Source organism: Jaculus jaculus, chromosome 7 (assembly GCF_020740685.1).
Source record: "Jaculus jaculus isolate mJacJac1 chromosome 7, mJacJac1.mat.Y.cur, whole genome shotgun sequence".
In the NCBI taxonomy this organism is placed as follows: Eukaryota; Metazoa; Chordata; class Mammalia; order Rodentia; family Dipodidae; genus Jaculus; species Jaculus jaculus.
The window spans coordinates 65,056,007-65,077,301 of record NC_059108.1 but is presented as its reverse complement, the minus strand read 5'-3'; the positions used below and the strand labels follow the sequence as shown (position 1 = coordinate 65,077,301).

General features: G+C 38.5%; 1 protein-coding gene across 4 annotated transcripts in view; it reads right to left on the bottom strand.

The window, feature by feature from the left end:
* Casp8ap2 (caspase 8 associated protein 2) overlaps nucleotides 1–21,295 on the bottom strand; it is a 75,428-nt gene that overhangs the window by 12,863 nt on the left and 41,270 nt on the right. For 3 of the 4 annotated variants that reach the window (XM_045154212.1, XM_045154213.1, XM_045154214.1), the window contains 4 exons: nucleotides 18,114–20,299; nucleotides 13,318–16,411; nucleotides 11,443–11,542; nucleotides 10,094–10,146 (listed from right to left, as the gene is read on the bottom strand). In XM_045154212.1, the coding sequence (XP_045010147.1) occupies nucleotides 10,094–10,146; nucleotides 11,443–11,542; nucleotides 13,318–16,411; nucleotides 18,114–20,299 (5,433 nt within the window). Of the gene's footprint in view, nucleotides 1–10,035; nucleotides 10,147–11,442; nucleotides 11,543–13,317; nucleotides 16,412–18,113; nucleotides 20,300–21,295 lie in introns of those variants that run through there. The other variant, XM_004663639.2, reaches the window with a different exon arrangement.

Sequence of the window (21,295 nt, the reverse complement as noted above, 5' to 3'; positions counted from 1 at the left end):
GCACGCATCTGGAGTTCATCTTCAGTGGCTGAAGGCCCTGGCACATCCATTCTCTCTCTCTCCCTATCAAATAAGTAAATAAATAAATATAATGTTTTTTTTTTTCCCCAGGTAGGGTCTCACTCTAGCCCAGGCTGACCTGGCATTTACTATGGAGTCTAAGGGTGGCCTCAAACTCACGGTGATCCTCCTACCTCTGCCTCCCGAGTGCTAGGATTAAAGGTGTGCGCCAACACAGCCGGCTTAATAAATATAAAATATTAAAAAGAAATTTGAGGGCTAGAGGGATGGCTTAGTGGTTAAGGTGCTTGCCTGCAAAGCCAAAGGACAGAGGTTCAATTCCCCAGGGCCCACGTAAGGCAGATGTACAAGGTTGTGTACACATCTGGAGTTCTTTTGCAGTGGCTGGAGGCCCTGGCACACCTGTTCTTTCTCTCTCAAATAAATAAATAAATAAATGTTTAAAAACATAAGAAAAAAGAAATTAGAAAGGTCACAAGTAAAGAACTTAATGCTTCAACTCAGAAAAAGAAGGCAAACCAAAAATCAGTAGATGGGAAGAAATAATAAAGATTAGGGCAGATATTAGTGAAACAAAAACCAAAAAAGCACTACAAAGAATAAATAAAACAAAGAGTTGGTTGAAAGGGTAAAGAAGATTGATAAACCCTTAGCAAATCTGACCAGGAGAAAGAGAGTAGAGACACAAATTAATAAAATTGGGGATGAAAAAGGCATCATTACAACAGATACAAACGAAATTCAGAAAATCATAAGGACATACCTTAAGAACATATATTCTACTAAGTCTGAAAATCTGAAAGAAATGATTTCCTTGATTTATATGACCTATGAAAATTAAATCAAGATGAAATAAACCAGTTAAATAGACCTATAATAAGTGCAGAGACCCAGGCAGTTATAAAAAATCTCCCAGCCGGGTGTGGTAGCGCACGCCCTTAATCCCAGCACTCAGGAGGGGAGGCAGAGGTAGGAGGATTGCCATGAGCTCAAGGCCGGCCTGAGACAACATAGTGAATTCCAGGTCAGCCTGGGCTAGAGTGAGACCCTACTGCAGAAAAAAATAAAAAAAAATCTCCCAATTAAAACAAGTCCGGGCACAGATGGATTCACTGGTGCATTTTACCAGACCTTCATGGAAGAACTAATAAGAATGCTTCTCAAACTTTTCCATAAAATAGAAAAGGCAGGAATACTACCGAACTCCTTCTACAAAGCCAGCATCACCCTCATACCAAAATCAGGCAAAGACAGAAAGAAGAAAATTACAGACTAAACTCCCTCATGAACATAGATGCAAAAAGTCTCAACAAAATATTGGCAAACAGAATACAAGAATATATCAGAAAGATTATTTACCTTGAACAAGTAGGCTTTATTCAGAGATGCAGGGATGGTCCAACATACACAAATCAATAAATGTAATAAACTATATAAAAGAACTGAAGGACAAAAATCACATAACCATCTCAATTGGTGCAGAAAAGACATTTAAGAAAATCCAACATCCCTTCATTGTAAAAGTCCTACAAAAACTGGGAATAAAAGGAACATATTTCAACATAATAAAGGCTATTTATGACATACCTACAGGCAACATAATACCAAATGGGGAATAACTTGAAGCTTTTCCACTAAATTCAGGAACAAGACAATGGTATCCACTGTCAGCAGTCTTAGCTATAGCAATATGGCAAGAGACACTCATAAAAGGGATACAAATTGGAAAGGAATAGATCATTATCTGCAAATAATATGATTCTATACATAAAGAACCCTACAGACTCTACCAGCAAGCTGTTTGAGCTGATAAATAGTTTTAGTAAGGTAGCAGGACAAAAATAAACATACAGAAATCAGTAGTTTTCCTATATACTAACAACAAACACGTGGAGGGTGAAATCAGGAACTCTCTCCCATTCACACTTGCCTCAAAATAAATAATAAATAAATAAAGTACCTTGGAATGAACCTAACCAAGGAAGTAGAGGAGCTCTACAACGAAAACTTTAAAACACTCGAGAAATTGCAGAAGACACTAAAAAATGGAAAGACATCCTATGTTCTTGGATTGGAAGAATCAAAATTGTGAAAATGACAATCGTACCAAAAGCAGCCTATACATTTAATTCAATCCCCATTAAAATTCCAATGACATTCTTCATGGAAATAGAAAAAACAACCCTAAAATTCATTTGGAAACACAAGAAACTTCGAATAGCCAAAACAATTTTAAGCAATAAAAAAATAAGGTTGGCGGTACACCATACCAGATTTTAAGCCATAGTAATAAAAACAGCATGGTACTGGCACAAAGACAGACATGTAGATGAATGGAACAGAACAGAGGACTCCAGGCAGCTATAGCCATCTGATTTTTGACAAAATGCCAAAAATATGCAATGGAGAAAAGATATCCTCTTGAACAAGTGGTGCTGGGAAAACTGGTTTTCTATATGTAGGATTAAAATAAATTCTTGTCTTTCACTATGCACAAGAATCAAGTCCAAGCTGGGCGTGGTGGCACACGCCTTTAATCCCAGCACTTGGGAGGCAGAGGTAGGAGGATCGCTGTGAGTTCAAGGCCACCCTGAGACTCCATAGTGAATTCCAGGTGAAACCCTACCTCGAAAAAAAAAAAAAAAGAATCAAGTCCAAAGGATCAGGAACCTTAATATCAGACCTAAAACTCTGAAACCACTAGAGGAAAAAATAGTGTTAACCCTTCAAAATACTGGCATAGGCAATGACTTTCTGAATGTAACACCAGTGGCTCAGGAAATAAAACCACTAATCAACCACTGGGACTTCATGAAATTACAAAGCTTTTGTACAGCAAAGGACATTGTGAATAGAGCAAAGAGGCAACCTACAGAATGGGAGAAAATCTTTGCCAGTTATACATCTGACAGAGGATTAATATCCAGAATATACAAAGAACTCAAAAAACAAAATAAGAAATCAAACAGCTCAATTAAAAAATGGGCTATGGGGCTACAAAGATTGCTTAGTGGTTAAGGTGCTTGCCTGCAAAGCCAAAAGGCCTCAGTTCAATTCCCCAGTAACCCCATTAGTCAGGTGACAAGATGGCGCATGTGTCTGGAATTCATTTGCAGTGGCTGGAAGTCCTGGTGTATCCATTCTCTCTCTCTACCTTCTTTCCCTCTCTCAAATAAATAAAAATAAAATATTTCTTAAAAAGGGCTATTGGGCCAGGCATGGTAGTGCACGCCTTTAATCCCAGCACTCGGGAGACAGAGGTAGGATGATCACCTTGAGTTCAAGGCCACCCTAAGACTAAATAGTGAATTCCAGGTCAGCCTGGGCTAGAGACCCTACCTAAAAAAATAAAATAAATAAATAAATAAATAAAAAAGTCTATGGAACTAAATAGAGAGTTCTCAAAAGAAGAAATACAGTTGGGCATGGTGGCGCACGCCTTTAATCCCAGCACTCGGGAGGCAGAGGTAGGAGGACTGCCGGGAGTTCAAGGCCACCCTGAGACTACATAGTGAATTCCACGTCAGTCTGGGCTAGAGTGTGACCAGCAAAACCAGAAAAAAAAAAAAAAAAAAAAAGATACAGATGGCATATAAACATTTTAAAAAGTGTTCTACATCTTTAGTCATCAGGGAAATGCAAATTAAACCTACTATAACCCTCCATCTCACTTTCTGTCAGAACAGCTACCATCAAGAAAACAAATGACAATAAAGGAGGAACCCTTCTACATTGTTGGTGGGAATGTAATCTAGCACAGCCATTGTGGAAATCAGTGTGGAGGTTCTTGAGACAGCTAAAAATAGATTTACCATATGATCCAGGTATAGGCATATATCCTAAGGACTCTTCTCACTACCTTAAGAGATAGATACTTGCACCACCAGGTTTACTGCTACTCTATTCACAATAGCTAGGAAATGGAATGATCCTAGGTGTCCTTCAACAGATGAATACTATTCAGTGGTAAAGAAAACTGAAATTATGAAATTGCAGAGAAATGGATGGATGTGGCCCAGAAAGCCAAACGTTGCATGTTCTCTCTCATATGTGGATCCTAGCTACAAATGTACAGACTTGTGAGTGAGCTGGAACCAAAAATCAGTAGCAGAGGTCAGTAAGTGAGAAAAAGGCTGTGGGCTAGAGAGATGGCTTAGCGGTTAAACGCTTGCCTGTGAAGCCTAAGGACCCCAGTTCAAGGCTAGGTTCCCCAGGTTCCATGTTAGCCAGATGCACAAGGGGGCGCACGTATATGGAGTTCATTTGTAGTGGCTGGAAGCCCTGGCACACCCATTCTCTCTCCCTCTATTTGTCTTTCTGTGTCTGTCGCTCTCAAATAAATAAATAAATAATGGACAAAAACAATTTTTTTTAAAAAGGCTGTAATGGAGGAAGGAGAGAGGACTTAAGGGGATGGTATTGTATATATGTAAGTAGAACAGACTATAAGGAATGGAATGGCCTAAGCGAGGCAAGGGGAAGAGATTGAGTAGGGTGGGAGGAGGGTCAATCAAAATTCAAGATATTCTGAAAAAGACATATGAAAGCCTACTTTTTTGGATAATGGAACATCCAGAAGCCATAGAATATTACTAGAAAACTTTCAGTGCCAGTGAGTTGTTGGCCAGGAAGGTCCCTGTTGCCTCCAAAACATTACAGATTATTGCCAAGGCCCTTGGTTTCCCACCAGAAACAGATGGCAAGACTCTATTGCTAAAGACTCCTCATGTTTCAGCACCAAGGTCACTGAGAATTCCTGCTGGTGCTGAGCAGAAAACCTTCTTCCTGTAGACCAGCTGAATAAAAGCTGGATAAAACTGCCCTGCATCCAGCCCTTTGGGACAGAAGTCATCAACTGTGAAAACAGTGGACACTTGGGAGCCTCAAGTTTGACCAGACAGGCCAAATGAGAAGCTTCTCTTTTCAGATGGTGGTGACCACTTGGATGACCCCAAAGGTAACATAGTGCTGAGAAGTGATGGAGGAGTGTCCAGCACTGAAACATGCCTATCACACCATCCAAGGCTCAGGGTCCATTGCAGAAGAGGTGGAGAAGAGAATATAAGAGCCAAAGGAAGGGTACCACTCCTTACAATGCAGATGTCCAGACAGAAACTGGCCTCGATATCCACAACCTTACAGTGCCTAGCAATACCTTCACAAGGGCACCATAATAGGAGAAGACAATGACATCAAAATAAGAGAGACTAATGGAGAGAGGTAGGGGTTATGGTGGATTGTGGAGTTGTGAAGGGTAAAGTGGGAGAGGGGAGGGAATGATCATGGTCTATTGTCTGTAAGTATAGAAGTTGTCAATAAAAAATATATACATTAAAAACAAAACTACAGGATATGGAGCTCCATGGTAAAGATTCCTTTCTTTCTAGGCCTTATGGATGAACTGGGAGGAAGAAACGAAAAAAGTGAAAAAAACAGCAGCTTTGGTTACAAGGATGGCTGACTCAGGAAGGCAGGATTCTTACAGAATGACATACTTTCAGAATGGAGTTTCTCTATCTTCTTAACCTTTTGACAGAATAGACAATGTTTGTCTCTCACATTCTTCACATAAAGACTCCAGGAGAAAAAGTAGGGATTACTGTACCAGTCCAGTGCATGCTGTGAAAAAGAAGGCAATAGCAATGGATGTCATCTAATGAATCAGCCAACCCATAGCAAGTGAGCTAACTACATTCTCATTCTGAAACCCTTTAAATAGCTCCCCCATATCCTTTAGGAACTTTCACTTTTAAAATTATACAAGAAAAGAAATAATCAAATAAAAAATAACAACTTCACATGTTTTTATTATACATTACTGTTATTGAAAGTAAACTTTTATACAAAACCTTTTATACAGATACCAAAAAAATCCTTGGTTAAGAAAAAGCCATTTATGTGTGTACATATGCACAGATACATACATTCATCAATTTTACATCATTATAATTTACAAGTATACTATTTAAATTATTTTACATTTTCAAGAGGAAAATATAAAAATAAAAATGAATGAAAAGGCAAACTAAATAGTTGTTACACTTAAAATGCTACAAAACATTTTTTTAAGTTATTTCATTGAAATATCACAACCAAGGTTTCAATATTGGATCGTCGTTGCTTTTATTCATTTCTTTATTTTTGTTTTTCGAGGTAGGGTCTTGCTCTAGCTCAGGCTGACCTGGAATTCACTATGTAGTCTCAGGGTGGCCTTGAACTCACAGGGATCCCTCCTACCTCTATCTCCCAAGTGCTGGAACTAAAGGCATGTGCCACCACACCCGGCTCTGTATTTTCTTATTTTGATAGCAACATCTAATGTTTAAAATGCGTATTCTGACCAATAATAAACAGGTAAGCAAATCATATTGATGACCTGAATAAGCTAGCCAGATAAGAGGGTCAGCAACCAATAACAAATATAGAGTATTACCTAGTAATAAAAAAACAAGACAAAATTTTCCTCTAGATCCCCATTTAAAACACGAGGAATCAAAACTTCTGTATTGTATACAATATTAATTAAACTCCAGGGAATCCAGCAACTATCTGTAATGTAAAAAAAAATGCTACAGTTATAAATATATTTTTCTAATATGACCATTTTCTCAAGTGTTATCTTCTTATTTTTTAGATTTTATTTATTTTAATTATTTTATTGGCAAGCAGATAGAGACAGAGATAGAAGACAGAGAATGGGCATGCTAGGGCCTCCAGCCACTGCAAAGGAACTCCAGACACATGTACCCCTTTGTGCATCTGGCTTACATGGATACTGGGGAATCAAACCTGGGTCCTTCGGCATCACAGGCAAGCGCCTTAACTGCTAAGCCATCTCCCCAGTCCCAAGTGTTACCTTCTGAGTGAACTGTACTTAAATAATATTGGTGTTAAAGGACTATTGTTAAAAATATTTGCAAGCAGAGGAGACACACACAAGAGAGAATGGGCACGCCAGAGCCTTCAGCCACTGCAAACAAACTCTTCCTTCCTCTCTCTCTTAAATAAGACATATATTGATAATTCAAAAATATTAGAATTCACATGGGATCTGTGTCCAATTATGTATAATTAGATTTAATCCAAACTTATTTAAAAATTGGAATTTTTTGGAGGTGGGGGATGGTTCAGGGATTAAGGTGCTTGCCTGCCAAGCCGACCAACCCAGGTCTGATTCCCCAACACCCATGTACAGCCAGAAGTACAGGTGCATGCACCTGGAGTTCATTTGCAGTGGATGGAGACCCTGGAGTGCCCATTCTCTCTCTTCCCCTCCCTGAAAATAAATACTTATTTTTTTAAATTGGGTTTTTTTTTGAGACAGGGTCTCATACTGCTTATACTATAGTCCAGACTTGCCTCAAACTTGAGCTAATCCTCCTGTACCTCCCCAGTACCCATCTAAAGTTTGTTTGCAGTGGCTCCAGGCCCTGGTGGGCCTATTCTCTTTTTCTCTCATGAATAAGTTAAACTAAAATAAAACAAAAAAATATCGAGGCTGAGAATGCAGACAATAGGGAAAATACCAACTCCTGGAGACTGAACAATTTGCTATTATAATAGATGATGTGTTGTTCAGGAAATAAAAAAAGGAAATAAATAAATTTATAGAACTGAATGACAATGAAAACACAACATACCAAAACTTACAGGACACAATGAAGACAGTTTTAAGAGGAAAGTTTATAGCACTAACTGCCTACCTTACAAAACCAAACAGCTGGGCATGGTGGCACACACCTTTAATCCCAGCACTTGGAAGGCAGAGGTAGGAGGATTGCTATGATTTTGAGGCCACCCTGAGATGACATAGTGAATTCCAGGTCAGCCTGGGCTTGAGTAAGACCCTATCTTGAAAAACAAAAAAAACCCTCAAACCTCAAATGAATTAACTATCCATCTGAAGGCATTGGAAAAAACAAGAACAGTTAAGCCCAAAAGTACCACATGGGAAGAAATGATCAAGATCAAAGCAGAAATAAATGAACTAGAAACAACAAAAATAATTTTAAAAAAATTGATAAAATGAAGATCTGGTTCTTCAACAAACAAACATACATTGACAAACCCTTGGCAAAACTGATCAAAAGATAAACCTCCCAGGGCTGGAGAGATGGCTTAATGGTTAAGGTGCCTGCCTGCGAAGCCTAAGGACCCATGTTTGATCTCTAGATCTCATGTAAGCCAGACACACAAATGTGAGGCAAGCGCAAGGTTACACATGCGCACTAGGAGGCACAAGCATCTGGAGTTCGACTGTAGTGGCTGAGGCCCTGGCTTACCAATTCTCTCTCTTAAAAAGTCCAAAGCTGGATGTGGTGGCACATCCCTTTAACTCCAGCACTCAGGAGGCAGAGGTAGGTGAATTGCTGTGAGTTTGAATCCACCCTGAGAATACACAGTGAATTCCAGGTCAGTCTGGGCTAGAATGAAACCCTACCACAAAAAACAAAAGGTCCAGAGCCAGGTGTGATGGTGTACACCATTAATCCCAACACTTGGGAAGCAGAGGCAGAATGATTGCTGTGAATTCAAGACCAGCTTGAAACTACAGTGAATTACAGGTCAGCCTGGGCTAGAGCAAGACCCTACCTCGGGGGAGGGGGAGAAGAGGGTAGGCCCAGACAGATTCACTGCTAAATTTTACAGAATCTTCACCAAAGAACTAAAACCAGTCCTTATTTCACACAATTGAAAAGGAAGGAATGCTCCCAAATTCCTTCTATGAAGCATCTTGGAATTGAAGAAATTTTTTTGCATGTATATAGTATATATGGCTTGGTATACAGTATATATGTGCACATGTGTGTATGGCTTGGTATATAGTATATATGCATGTGTGTGTATATATATATTCAAATATATATATATTCGTGTACTCTGTGTGCAGGGGCCAGGGAATGTTAGGTGACCGCTAATTACAGTTTTGCTTGTTTCTTTAAGTCAGTCTTCCACTGATTCCAGAACTTGCAGTATTCATGAGCCCTGATAAGTCTCTGATCTTTAGTTTAGTCTGGGGTTAGAGACATGCATGGTCTTGTCCCACCGTTTACATGAATGCTGGGAAACCAAAGTCAGGCAGTCTCAGGACTCCTTAGGCCTTCTTATTTGTGGAGGAAGCACTCTTTTATGCTGAGACATTCTTGTGGTCCCAAGAATTTTGGGGGTTTTTCAGGGTAGGGTCTCGCTCTAGGCCAGGCTGACCTGGAATTCACTATGTAGTCTCAGGGTGGCCTCAAGCTCATGTTGATCCTCCTACCTCTGCCTCCCCAAGTACTGGGAGTAAAGGGGTGCACCATCATGCCTAGCTGTTCTGTTTTCTTTTGAAGTAGGGTTTTACTCTAGCCCAGACTGACCTGCAACTCACTTTCCTAGGCAGGCCTGAAACTCACAGCAATCCTCCTACCTCTGTCTCTCAGGTGTTGGGCTTAAAGGTGTGTACACCACCATACTGGCCCAAGAATCTTTTAAATTTTATTTATTTGCACCTGTGTGTATATGCAGTGTGTGTTTGGACATGCCAAGTTCTCCTGTCACTGCAAATGTATGCCAGATGCTTTACTACTTTATATATCTGGCTGTGCATGAGTGGCTGAGCTAGGCTGGTAGTCCTCACAATCAAATGTTTTAAACTACTAAGCCATCTCCTCAGCCCCAAAATTTTTAAAAAAATCCTTCATCTACACAAAAGTGTTTTGGGGTGAGGTACAGAGTCTAGCCTTATTTTCAGTGGTTGCCTAGCACCACTGAAAATGAATGAATGAATGTCTTATTACTCATCAAATGGACTTTGCCCATTACTCGTGAGCAATCAGCAAGCTGAGCGCTCCAAAGTGATCTTCAGAACATTGCAGCAGGCTGGCTCACTCTATTTAGTACAGCCCCATCTGTAAGGTAACCTTAGGTCTCTGCAACCACTCTCCAGCTTTGACTAAAACAGGAACTTTAACTGGATGTCTTTTACCCACTACTCAGATATTCAATACCTAGCAGGGTATTAAACAAACAAATGCATAATGAAAGAAATCAAGTATTTACTATGCTAGTATTCTGTGATGGACAAATTAACTACCTGCACTTTGACTTCTCAAAGAGCTTCTTCAGCTGCTGGAATCTCTCTGAAACCTGAAAATTTAAAAATGATTATAAATGTATCAATTTTTCACCTTCAATAAATGCTTTCATAAACATCTATATTGAGAATAGCAGGCTATTCTCAATAAAGAGATAAAATAATCTTTAGAAAAATAAAATATTTATAATTAAAATGATTATTTATATTAAATCTCTTTCTTTTTTTAAAAGGCTGGGCTTCACTCTAATCCAGTCTGACCTACAACTTTTTCTGTAGCCCAGGCTGGCCTTGAATTCAAAAGCAATTCTCCTACCTCAGCCTCCTAAGTGCTAGGACTAAAGGAGAAGCCATCATGCTCAGCTGCCAATATTAACTCTTAATTTAACAAGGAAACATCAACTACCAAATTCTCTGAAATGAAACAAGGTGAGGCATGTGGGCAAAATTCAGGATCAGGGCTGGAGGGATGGCTTAGCGGTTAAGACGTTTGCCTGCAAAGCCAGCGGACCCAGGTTCAATTCCCCAGGACCCACGTTAGCCTGGCATGCCCATTCTTTCTCTCTCTCTTTCTCTTCCTCTTTCCCTCCCTCCCAAATCAATAAATAAAAATAAAAAAAAAATATTAAAAAAAAAATTCAGGATCAATTTAGTCACTTCAACAACCATCAAGTTAAGCAGATCTATAGGAAGTCATACTTTTAGGAAAGTTAGCCAGTAAATATATTAGAATTTTCTTAAAATTTTAATTTTATTTATTTATTGGGGAGGGGGGAGAGGGAAAGAGGCAGGTAGAGAGAAACAGAATGGGTGTGCCAGGGTATCCAGCTATTGCAAATGAACTCTAGATGTGTGGGCCACCTTGTGTATCTGGTTTACATGGGTCCTGAGGAATTGAACCTGGGCCCTTTGGCTTTACAGGCAAGTGCTTTAATCACTAAGCCATCTTTAATCACTAAGCCCCACCTTTGTATTTTAACATGTAAAAAATCAACTGTGGGGCATGGTAATATACACCTTTAATCCCAGCCCTTGGGAGGCAGAGGTAGGAGGATCACCTTGAATTTGAGGCCAGCCTGGAACTACAGAGTGAGGGCCAGGTAGCCTGGGCTAAAGTGAGACCCTACCTTGCAACAAACAAACAAAAAAAACCCCAAATAAACAACAACAAAAAAATTAAGTCTGGGACTTTTGAGGTGTAGCTTAATGGTAGAGCTCTAGCCTAGCATGCATGTGGCATTAGGTTCAATCTCTTGCACTACAAAACAAAGTAAACAAATAAATAAAAGTTATGTCAAGCAGCAACATCTGTGAACCAATAGGTAGGGATGTAAAAATTGGGTAGTTACCTGATTTGGATTTTTGTTCAACTTGACAGCTAAATATGTAAATGTTTTCAGTGATGGCATTCTTTTCTGACATTCTAGTAAAATTTCCCGGTCATCATTTCTGAGAAAGGAAAATTGTTACTTTGGAAAAGAAAGGCAACAACTTCCACTGTCTTAACATCTACCAATAGAAGTGCTATTTTCAGTAAAACCCATGGATGAAGTGCATATAATAAGGTATGAACAATGCTCATCAATGAGGTATGTGTTACTATACTCTTTAAGCCCATTTGTACTTACCAAAATTTTCTACAGTGAATGTACCCATTAATATTTTTTTCTGATTTCCTCCTTCTTCCCACTCCACAAGCCTGGCCAGACATGAAACCAGGTAGGTCCTGATGGTACACAAAGAACTTTTCCTTCAGTCATGTCCCTACTCAATTATTTTTCTAATGGGAAAATTAATAGTTTAATTTTACCTTTAATGCACATGCTACTTTAAAAAAAATTAGAGCCCACAGCCTAGACTACAACTTAGCATGAATTACTTAGTGGGATACTATCCCAAAATTTAAAACAAAACAAGAATATAGAGCTAGAATTAGAGCTCAGTTGGTATATAGCTCATGATTAGTGAGCATTTAGGCTCTGGGTTCAAAGTCCCTTGCCCTGTACCAAAAACAACAAAATAAGAAAGCAAGGGATCAAACGATTACTGACATAGCAAGCAGAAAAATGAGATCTGGGTTGGAGAGATAGTTTAGTGATTAAGGCCTTTGCCTATAAAACCTAATGACATAGGTTTGATCCCCCAGTACCCACATAAAGCCAGATGCAAAAGGTGGCACATGCATATGGAGTTTGTTTACAGTGGCTAGAGGCCCTGGTACACCCATTTCCTCTCTCTCTCCTCTCTGCTTGCAAATAAGTAAACTTTTAAAAAATGAGAACTAAAATAGAATCTTCAACTTCTAAATCCCTTATCTCTGCTTTTGCTCTATGATCTAAATCAATGTGTTATTACAGTTTCTGAAATTTCACTGATATCTGCAATTACCTACCTTAAAATGAAGACTTAAGAACTGTGGCATTAAAACAAGTATGGAGACAATAAATTTCTACTGAAGTCTTGAAAACTACTTTTCTTTTAAAAGTTCACATAAAACTTAAAAGTAAAATCTGCCAGGCATAGTGGCATGAATCTTTAATTCTAGCACTTGGGAGGAAGAGGTGGGAGGATCATTGTGAGTTTAAGGCCACTTTGAGACTACATGGTGAATTCTAGGTCAGCCTGGGCTAGAGTGAGACTCTACCTCAAAAAGACAAACTAGGCCGGGCGTGGTGGCACACGCCTTTAATCCCAGCACTTGGGAGGCAGAGGTAGGAGGATTGCTGTGAGTTCGAGGCCACCCTGAGACTACATAGTGAATTCCAGGTCAGCCTGGGCTAGAGTGAGACCCTACTTCAAAAAACAAAACAAAAAAAAAGACAAACTAAAACAAAGTTAAATGTCATGATGTCCAGTGTAGAGGCTATAACAGTAATTCCAACACTCAGAAGGATTCTATGTTTGAGATCAGCTTGGGATCCATAGGGAGTTCAAGGCCAGCCTGGGCTACAGAGTGATATTCTGCTTCAAAAAAAGCAATAATTAATGAATAGCTCTGAGAGGGGTCATCCACATTTGACTGAAAACCATTACTCTAGAATGCTATCAATTACAGCTAGACTGTGCCCCAGGACATATTACCAACTACCTTTGGCCACTTTTGAAGACACTTCTCAGTGTCCTTATTTTAGGATTGGAAAAAGTTCTGAGGACATGATAGATTAGATTGCTAACCCCTTAAAACCTCCTGGTAATTAAAACATCTCAGAAGACACTTTTCTTACCTTGTCCATGAAACTATAATTTCTCCCTTCTTTTTAATAACATTCTTTGCAGAAAGGCTTATGGGAGAAGTACCAAGTGATGTGTCTGAATCATTAATCCCTGGGCTTGCTTTCAAGGAGAGATTCACTGCAGGGGCCTTTTTCTTATTGGATTTCTTTCCATAAGCTTCTTCATCTTCACCAGAATCCTGGCTAAATTTCTTAGTTTTTTCCTTGCTGGCTAAGTTTGTTTCCTTTCTTTGCCTTTTTGGAGAATGATTTAGACCAGAACAATTTTTTCTCTTCTTGTGAGCATTATCTAAAGTCCCAGGCAACATTAAACTATCAGAGTTCAATGGCAGTTTTGATTTTAAAGCATCCTTTTTTATTTCACATGAACCAGGAGACTCTGGGGTCAAATCAATACAAGTTTCCTCAACTATACAATTCAAAGGACTGTTTGTACTTAGCATCTTTTCTTCCTTACAGTTATCTTCATCTACACATATAACCTGGCACTCCAAGCCTTCAACAGCTAACATGGGATTACTACCTTCATTTTTACTCTCATCTGTAGCATCTTGTGTCAAATCAATAAAAGCATCTGTAGTATCAGACTGTAAAGACTTGCCTAATATTTGAGCACTCTGATCTAAATTGGATTCAGAATGTTCCAAATGATCAATATTTAAAACTGTTACTTCTAAGAGTTCCCCAAAGTTTTTGGTCTCAGTGACTGGATCTTTTGTTAGATCTATGCATGTGGTGGGAAGATCATCCTCAACAGTATGTGGGACTTTTTCCCCTGAAGGCAATCCCTCCAATTTCTTAGGAACTTTTGGTTCCCATACTTGATGCGACCCAAGACAAGCATCAGCCACTTCATCACAATGGCCCACCTTACTTGAGGAATCTTTCAGAAAGTCATACATAGATGGAGCCTGTGCTTGTATTGAAGAGTTCTGTTCTTTATAAGTTGATTTGCTTGTATCAACATTTTTGTCAGAATTTTCTAAGTCCTCTGCAGCCTTAAAAACTATGCTCTGACATGAAACTGGTTCTCTCTCTGAGGCTTCATCTGCTTCTTTTGCGATTCTGGGTAAAGAAGCCACTGACCCCTCAGGCATCTTACTGTGCTTACGAGTAGGTGAGGTAGATGGTGCTGCACGCCGTATTTTCACAATGAAATGATCATTGGACTTTTCCATTATGACAGCGTGCATGGGTAAATTAGGGTGGTACTGAAAGCCTGGAGCAACAGACCGGCTTGTCCATGATGAACAACTTGACTTACTGCTTGAATTATCAGACTCTAGAGCTAAATGAATATCTTGCTCAGAGGCATCCTCTTCTTCAAGTAAGGCATCTTCACTGAAATGTGCACTAATAACTTCTTCAGGAGTTGAATTTGGCAAAACTTCAGGCTTTAAGAAGCTCAAATGACCATCTGACTTCAGAGGTGATGGTACTGTTAAAGAGACTGCAAGATCTTCAAAGAGTATAGAAGAAGTGCAGGGCTTGCTCTTTTCTGAACTGCACACATCTTTACTTAAAGCTTCAAACATGCAATTTTCATCTAATACATCAGGATGAACTGGCAATGCAAGCCCTGAAGACAAAGATGGACCTTTTTCAGATGATAATAATGACCAATTATCATCACTAATAACTTTAGGACATGGAGAAGCCACTCCTGCAACCAGTTCTTCTGTTATACAAGTTGGTGTAGATTCACCCTTCATGTTCTCTAGCATTGGTTTCTCTGGAGTCTTTAATTCCCACTCGTTTTTTTCAGTACAGTTACCACTACTGTCTAAAAGATCAGAACCTTGCAACAAACTTTTAAATATTTCACCCATTTGTGCATCACTTACTAAATTAAATGTGAGGCTAGATGCTTGCTGCTCAGTAAGGATCTGAAAACTACGTTCTGCCTTAAATTCTGTGTGCTGTGGTATCTGTGTGTCCTCTATGGTACTGCCTTCATGTCTTCCTGGCTTGGGGGTGCTTGGATAGTTTAGTTCCAGAGACTGCTCTTCAGATTCAGAACTCTTTATATTATCAAAGCAAGTGTTAAAACTTCTTTTAATGTTATGCTCTACTGTGTTAGCATTGGTGTTTTTATCATCAAGTTTTTCTTTTTTTTTACATAGCAGTAGAGATTTATAATTCATAAACTCTTCTGGTTTTGACAACTGTTTTCTCTGCATTTCTTTATTATAGTTGTCCAAATTTTTCTTATGACAATTTGAATATTGTGTTTTCTCTTTATACTTTTTTCCAGGTTTTTCCCCATTATTGTCAATTCCAAAGTTTAAAGAATCACAAAATTTTACTAAGATTTTCTTAAGTTTTTCAAATAAATAATCAAGTTGTTCATCTACAAACTTCCACAATTTTTTTTTCATATCTGGTTGTTGCTGTTCAAATAAACGATCAACTATGCCATTCTTCTTAACTTGCTTCAGGTTACATTCTATGATATCACAGAGATTATTCTGTAAAGTAGTTACTGACTTACAGATCTTAGATAAGTCAAGGTATTTAATTAGTGATGTAAAGCTCAAAGTTGCTGACTCAATAATTCTATGAAATTGTATCAATGAAAACTTTACCTTGAATTTCATATAATTTTTTCTTACATGTTTCCCTATCATTCGTAACATATGCATAATTTCCCATATGGAAGAAGGTGCAGGAATAATTGGGAGTATTTTTTCTAAGGTGGAAATGCTCATTGTTTTATCTTTCTTTTCTGTTTTTGAAGGTTCACTTGGTCTTTTATCACATCTGTTATTGTTCTGATGAATTTTCACAGACATTTTACTGTCACCTTTATGTGAATGCACAGTACTTTTCCCATCTCCTGGGATAGGCTCAGTGTTCTGTACTTCAGCAGCAGCTCTAGTACTGGTACTTTTTCCAGAATCTTTTTGTGGTATGGACTCTTCACTGTCACTTCTAATTTCTCCTTCCTCTAATTCATCTAAAAAGGAATTCTTACAAGAGTTTGCTTCTGTACATTTGTCAAATTTGGGAACTGCCTTGTGATTTTCCTTATTGAGATCAGAATGATTCTTAAAGGTAGAATGAGCTGAATCTGATGGAAACCCATCTGTGGAAGAGAAAAATAAAGTCATATAACTACTGAGCCTTAACCACTTGATATTTGCAACCTAAATATAATTAAAAAATTAAATACCGTATCATTCTATTATTTTAATAATCTTTGCAGTTTTTTTTAATATTTCATTTATTTGAGAGAGAAAATAGCACTCCAGGGCTTTCTACTGCAAATGAACTCCAGATGCATGATCCACTTTGTGCATCTGGATGTACATGGGTACTGAGGAACTGAACCCAGACTGTCAGGCTTTACAAGCAAGCACCTCTAACTGAGCCATCTTTCCAGTCATTAATCTTTATTTTTATAGTAAAATGCTAATGCCTAATACTTATTTCCACTGATCTTTATTTGTAGCTTCACAATGAGCACAAGGTGCTGGACAGTGACTCAGTGGTAGAGCACTTACCTACAATGCACTGACGTCTTGGGTACTGGAACAAAAGGTCTCAGAAGTAGTCATACAAGTATAGAGTTTGTCATCTGGATAAGTCTTACTTTGACTTAGCAGCATCACCTCCTTTAAAGCACTTGGCTTTGGAATAACAAAATATATCTGAAACCTTTGGCTCAGCTATAGAGTAGTAAGCTCTGTTTATGCTCAGTAGAGGAGCGCATCCTTTGAATACTTAAAGCCCCCAAGTCCAATATCTAGCACCAAATATTAAAATAAAACAAAGTAAGATAATATAACATAGCTTCATACATATATGAAATAACTATTTGAGCTGGGCATGGTGGCACACATCTTTAATCCCAGCACCCGGGAGGCAGAGGAAGGAGGACCATTGTGAGTTTGAGGGCAGCCTGAGACTACATAGTGAACTCCAGGTTGGCCTGGGCTAGATCGAGACCCTACCTTATGAAGAAAGTACACCCTATTTGATGCAATTTTTAAATCACTTTCTTTTGTATAAACAATTAAACTGGAAAGATGGCTTAGCGGTTAAGTGATTGCCTGTGAAGCCTAAGGACCCTGCTCGATCCCCCAGGACCCATGTTAGCCAGCTGCACAAGGGGTCAAATACGTCTGGAGTTTGTTTGCAGTGGCTGGAGGTTCTGGTGCACCCATTCTCTCTATCTGCCTCTTTTTCTCTGTGGCTTTCAAATAAATAAAAAATAAAACAAATTAAAAAAATTAAACTGGGTATATTAGTGAACACCTATAATCTCAGCACTATAGGAAGAACCTGCCTAAAAAAAGAAAAAGCCACGAGAAAGAGAATGAATTAATAACTATTAGTTGGGCATGGTGGCATACACCTTTAATCTCAGCCATCAGGAGGCTAAGGCAGAAGGATAGCTGTGAGTTTGAGACCATTCTGCGACTACATAGTGAATTCAGGTTAGCCTGGGCTAGGGCAATACCCTAACTTGAAAAATAAAACATAGCAAATAAATAAATAAATAAATAAATAAAATAAATGGATTAAGTGAGACTCACTAGAAGCATGTATATAAAAGCATGAATGAGGTCCTGCACTCAATTCCCAGGAGCAAGAGAAAAAGAAAAAGGAAGCAAGGCAAGAAGGAAGGGAAACTGAGTTAATTAAATTTAGACCAAAGGATCAGCATACACTTCTAGTTAACAAGAATGTCTGAATAGTTATTTTTTAAATAAAACTCCTAACATATTTGCTTATATATCTTATATCAACACAGAAGGGTGAGTTATAAAAGATAAGATCATTACCTTTATGTCTGCTATTAAACAAAGAAATTGCAGTTGGGCTTTCCATTCTAAGAATTTTTGCTACAGGTCTCACTGGACTATTCAGAGGACTGATGGCTTCAGGAATAGGCCTCAAGTGATTAAAGTCAATGCTCAAAACTGAGTTCTCATCATCATGATACACTGAATTTGTTTCCTCAATTTCTATCATGTGGTCCATTGATTGGGCCTGTTGTGGTAAAGATGCTAGTGTGTCTGCAGGTAAGCAAGGTTCCAAGTGACAAGATTTATTGTCAACCATAGGTTTATCTACAAGAGATAGCTCAAAACTGGGGTTATTGTCCTTGGTATGGTTTACTGGTAAAACAGCAGCTTCTTCAACTAAAGGCTGTAGAAGGCTTTCACTGCTCTTAGCTGTTTTTGTTGAGAGAACCACTTTCCTTTCCATACCTTCTGAAATATCAGAAGAATCCAAACCATCATGTCTTTTGGTATCCAATTCTAGGCCTAACTTTTGAGAAGCATCTATTGGCAATACATCCATTACTACAGAAGCTACAGGCCTTGCACAAACATTGGTCTTTTCTACCTCTACTAATGGCAACAAAGACCTTGCTTGTTTCATTTCCACAGGTGTTGAAAAGGAAAGCTCTGTATCACAAATGAACATTTCACAAGAGATATTCTCAACAGATTTAACTAGTGACGTATTTTCTTCTTCCGTTTTGCTTTCTGGAACACCAATCCTGAGTTCAGATATTAGAAGAGCATCCTTTGGTTCCAGTAACTTTGATTCAGTTTCCTCTGTGTCGTGTTCACTGACAGAGGGAACATATGTCACTATTTTAGTGTTCTTTGGGGATTCAGAATCACAGACACCACTGGACTTGGGATCATCAGTTATTTGATACTGATTATCTTGAGAAACGGGCTGCTTTTTAGCAGGAGAAAGAGTTAAGTTCAACTTTTCCATAAAGCTTAACTTTAAATCTTTGTTCTTTGTTTCACTTGGACCATTCTCAGCTTTTACTGCAAATTCTTTACCTGTTCCTTTAGAAACTTCATTAGAAATTTCATCTTTATCATTTTTTGGCTCATTCTGTCTCTTTATATCAACAGTGATTTTTGTAGCTTCTTTATTAATCTTTTGCAAATGTTCTACAGGTGATTTTTTGTCCTTTCTCATGTGCCTGTTTTCTTCTTTGTTTTCTCGTTCTCTTTTCCTCCTTTCTTCAGTTCTGTGCCTTTCTACTTTCTGCCTTTCAGGTACATTTTCCCAGTGATGCATTACACTGACTTCCTTGGAATACATGTACTTGTTAGTTTTACTGCTTGTAAGAGAAGATGAACTTCTTCCACCATGAAAGCCATGGCTGCTTGTACCCCTGTCTCTATTACAATATTCCCTTCCTCTTCTTTCTTCCAGATGATATTTACTGGAGTTATAAGATTTTATTTCATTCTTTGAATGAGGAAGCAATGCTCGATCAGATCTTCTCCAATATTCTTGATCCTTTACTACTGTTTTAGGTTTTGGATCACTTTTCCTTTCTGCTTTTTCTAATGACTGAAGTTCTTCTCGACTCGTATTTTGTAACCTTTCACTTTGTCTCTCTAGATTTTTGTCATTTTGAGATTCCACTCTAGCATGTGACCTTTCTCTATAAGTCACTTTTTCACTGCGTTCACTTTTATGAATTCCATCTGTGCTTTTTAACTTTGAATGTTTGTTTTTAGCCTTTCTTTCACCATGACCATGTTTTTCAGGATTTCCTTGTAGTCTTGGACTATCCTCTTTATTCTTCGATTCACCAAGACCACAGCTGCTATTTGTATCTTTTTGTGTTTTATCTGTCCCACTACTATACTGGCCATGCCTGATATCTTTCCTTTCTCTTCTATTATTTTCATTTGAGTTACCTTCACCAACCTGGTGATCAGAATATGACCAGAAACCATTGGCACAATGTTTCTCAATACATGTTGGTACATGCAAAGGGTTCTGTGCTTCAGAATGTGACTTTCCTTCCTTTCCCAGGTTTGGCAGTGAAGTGTTAAGATGCACATCTTTAGAAACATCACTTTTAACTCTGTGATCGGTCTCTGAACAGCCATCCAAATAAGGAGATCTAGATCTGGTATCTTTTATTTTAACAACATCTGATATCCTTGTTTTATTATTTCGAAAAGGTGGAAATTCAGACAATCTATTGAGAAACAGAAATAAACAACAAAAAGAAAAGTTAATAGATATTTAAATTATTCCAGATTTTATTCACATTTGACATGCCTTTTGTTTTTGTTTATGTTTTGTTTTGTTTTCGAGGTAGGGTCTCACTCTAGCTCAGGATGGCCTGAAACTACGTAGTCTCTGGTTGGCCTCGAACTCACGGTGATCCTTCTACCTCTGCCTCCCAAGTGCTGGGATTAAAGGCCTTTGCCATTTTGCCTGGCTCACATTTGACATGCATTTTAAAATGAAAGGCCTACATATAGTCTAGTGATTCCTGTCTCAAAGTTGGTGTTCCTGAAGATGACACCCAAGGCTGCCCTTTGGCTTCCATATGCATGTATACACACACCCACACAACACATGCCATATACAGGTATAAATGCACACATAAAACATACACACAATCAGTAACCTATATACTGGCAAAAACATTATAAGCAAGTGATACGGGCTACGGATGTAGCTAAATGGGACAGTGCTTGCCTAGGCAAATGGGATGCACTAGATTAAAAGAACCCCCTCCAAATTAAAAAAAAAAAATCTCTCTAATAAAGACATTTTTTAAAAAAAATTGAGTTACTTATTTTTTTTTTTTTTCTTTTTTCAAGGTAGAGTTTCACTTTCGCCCAGACTGATCTAGAATTCACTATGTAGTCTCAGGGTGGCCTTACAGGTATGTGCCACCATGCCTGGCTACTTTTTGTTATTTTTGAAAGGGGTGGGGGGAGAAAAGGCATGCTAGGGCCTGTGAACGAACTCCAGACACATGTGCCACATTGTGTGCATGCATCACCTTGTCTTTGGCTTATGTGGGTTCTGGGGAGTTGAACCTAGGTCCTTAGGCTTTGCAGGCAAGTGTCTTAACCGCTAAGCCATCTCTCCAGCCCCAAAATTAAAATATTTTAAAAAATGGGCTGATTATTTAGAATATTCTAGGCACCACCCATGGCCCCTGATTCATGAAGATTGT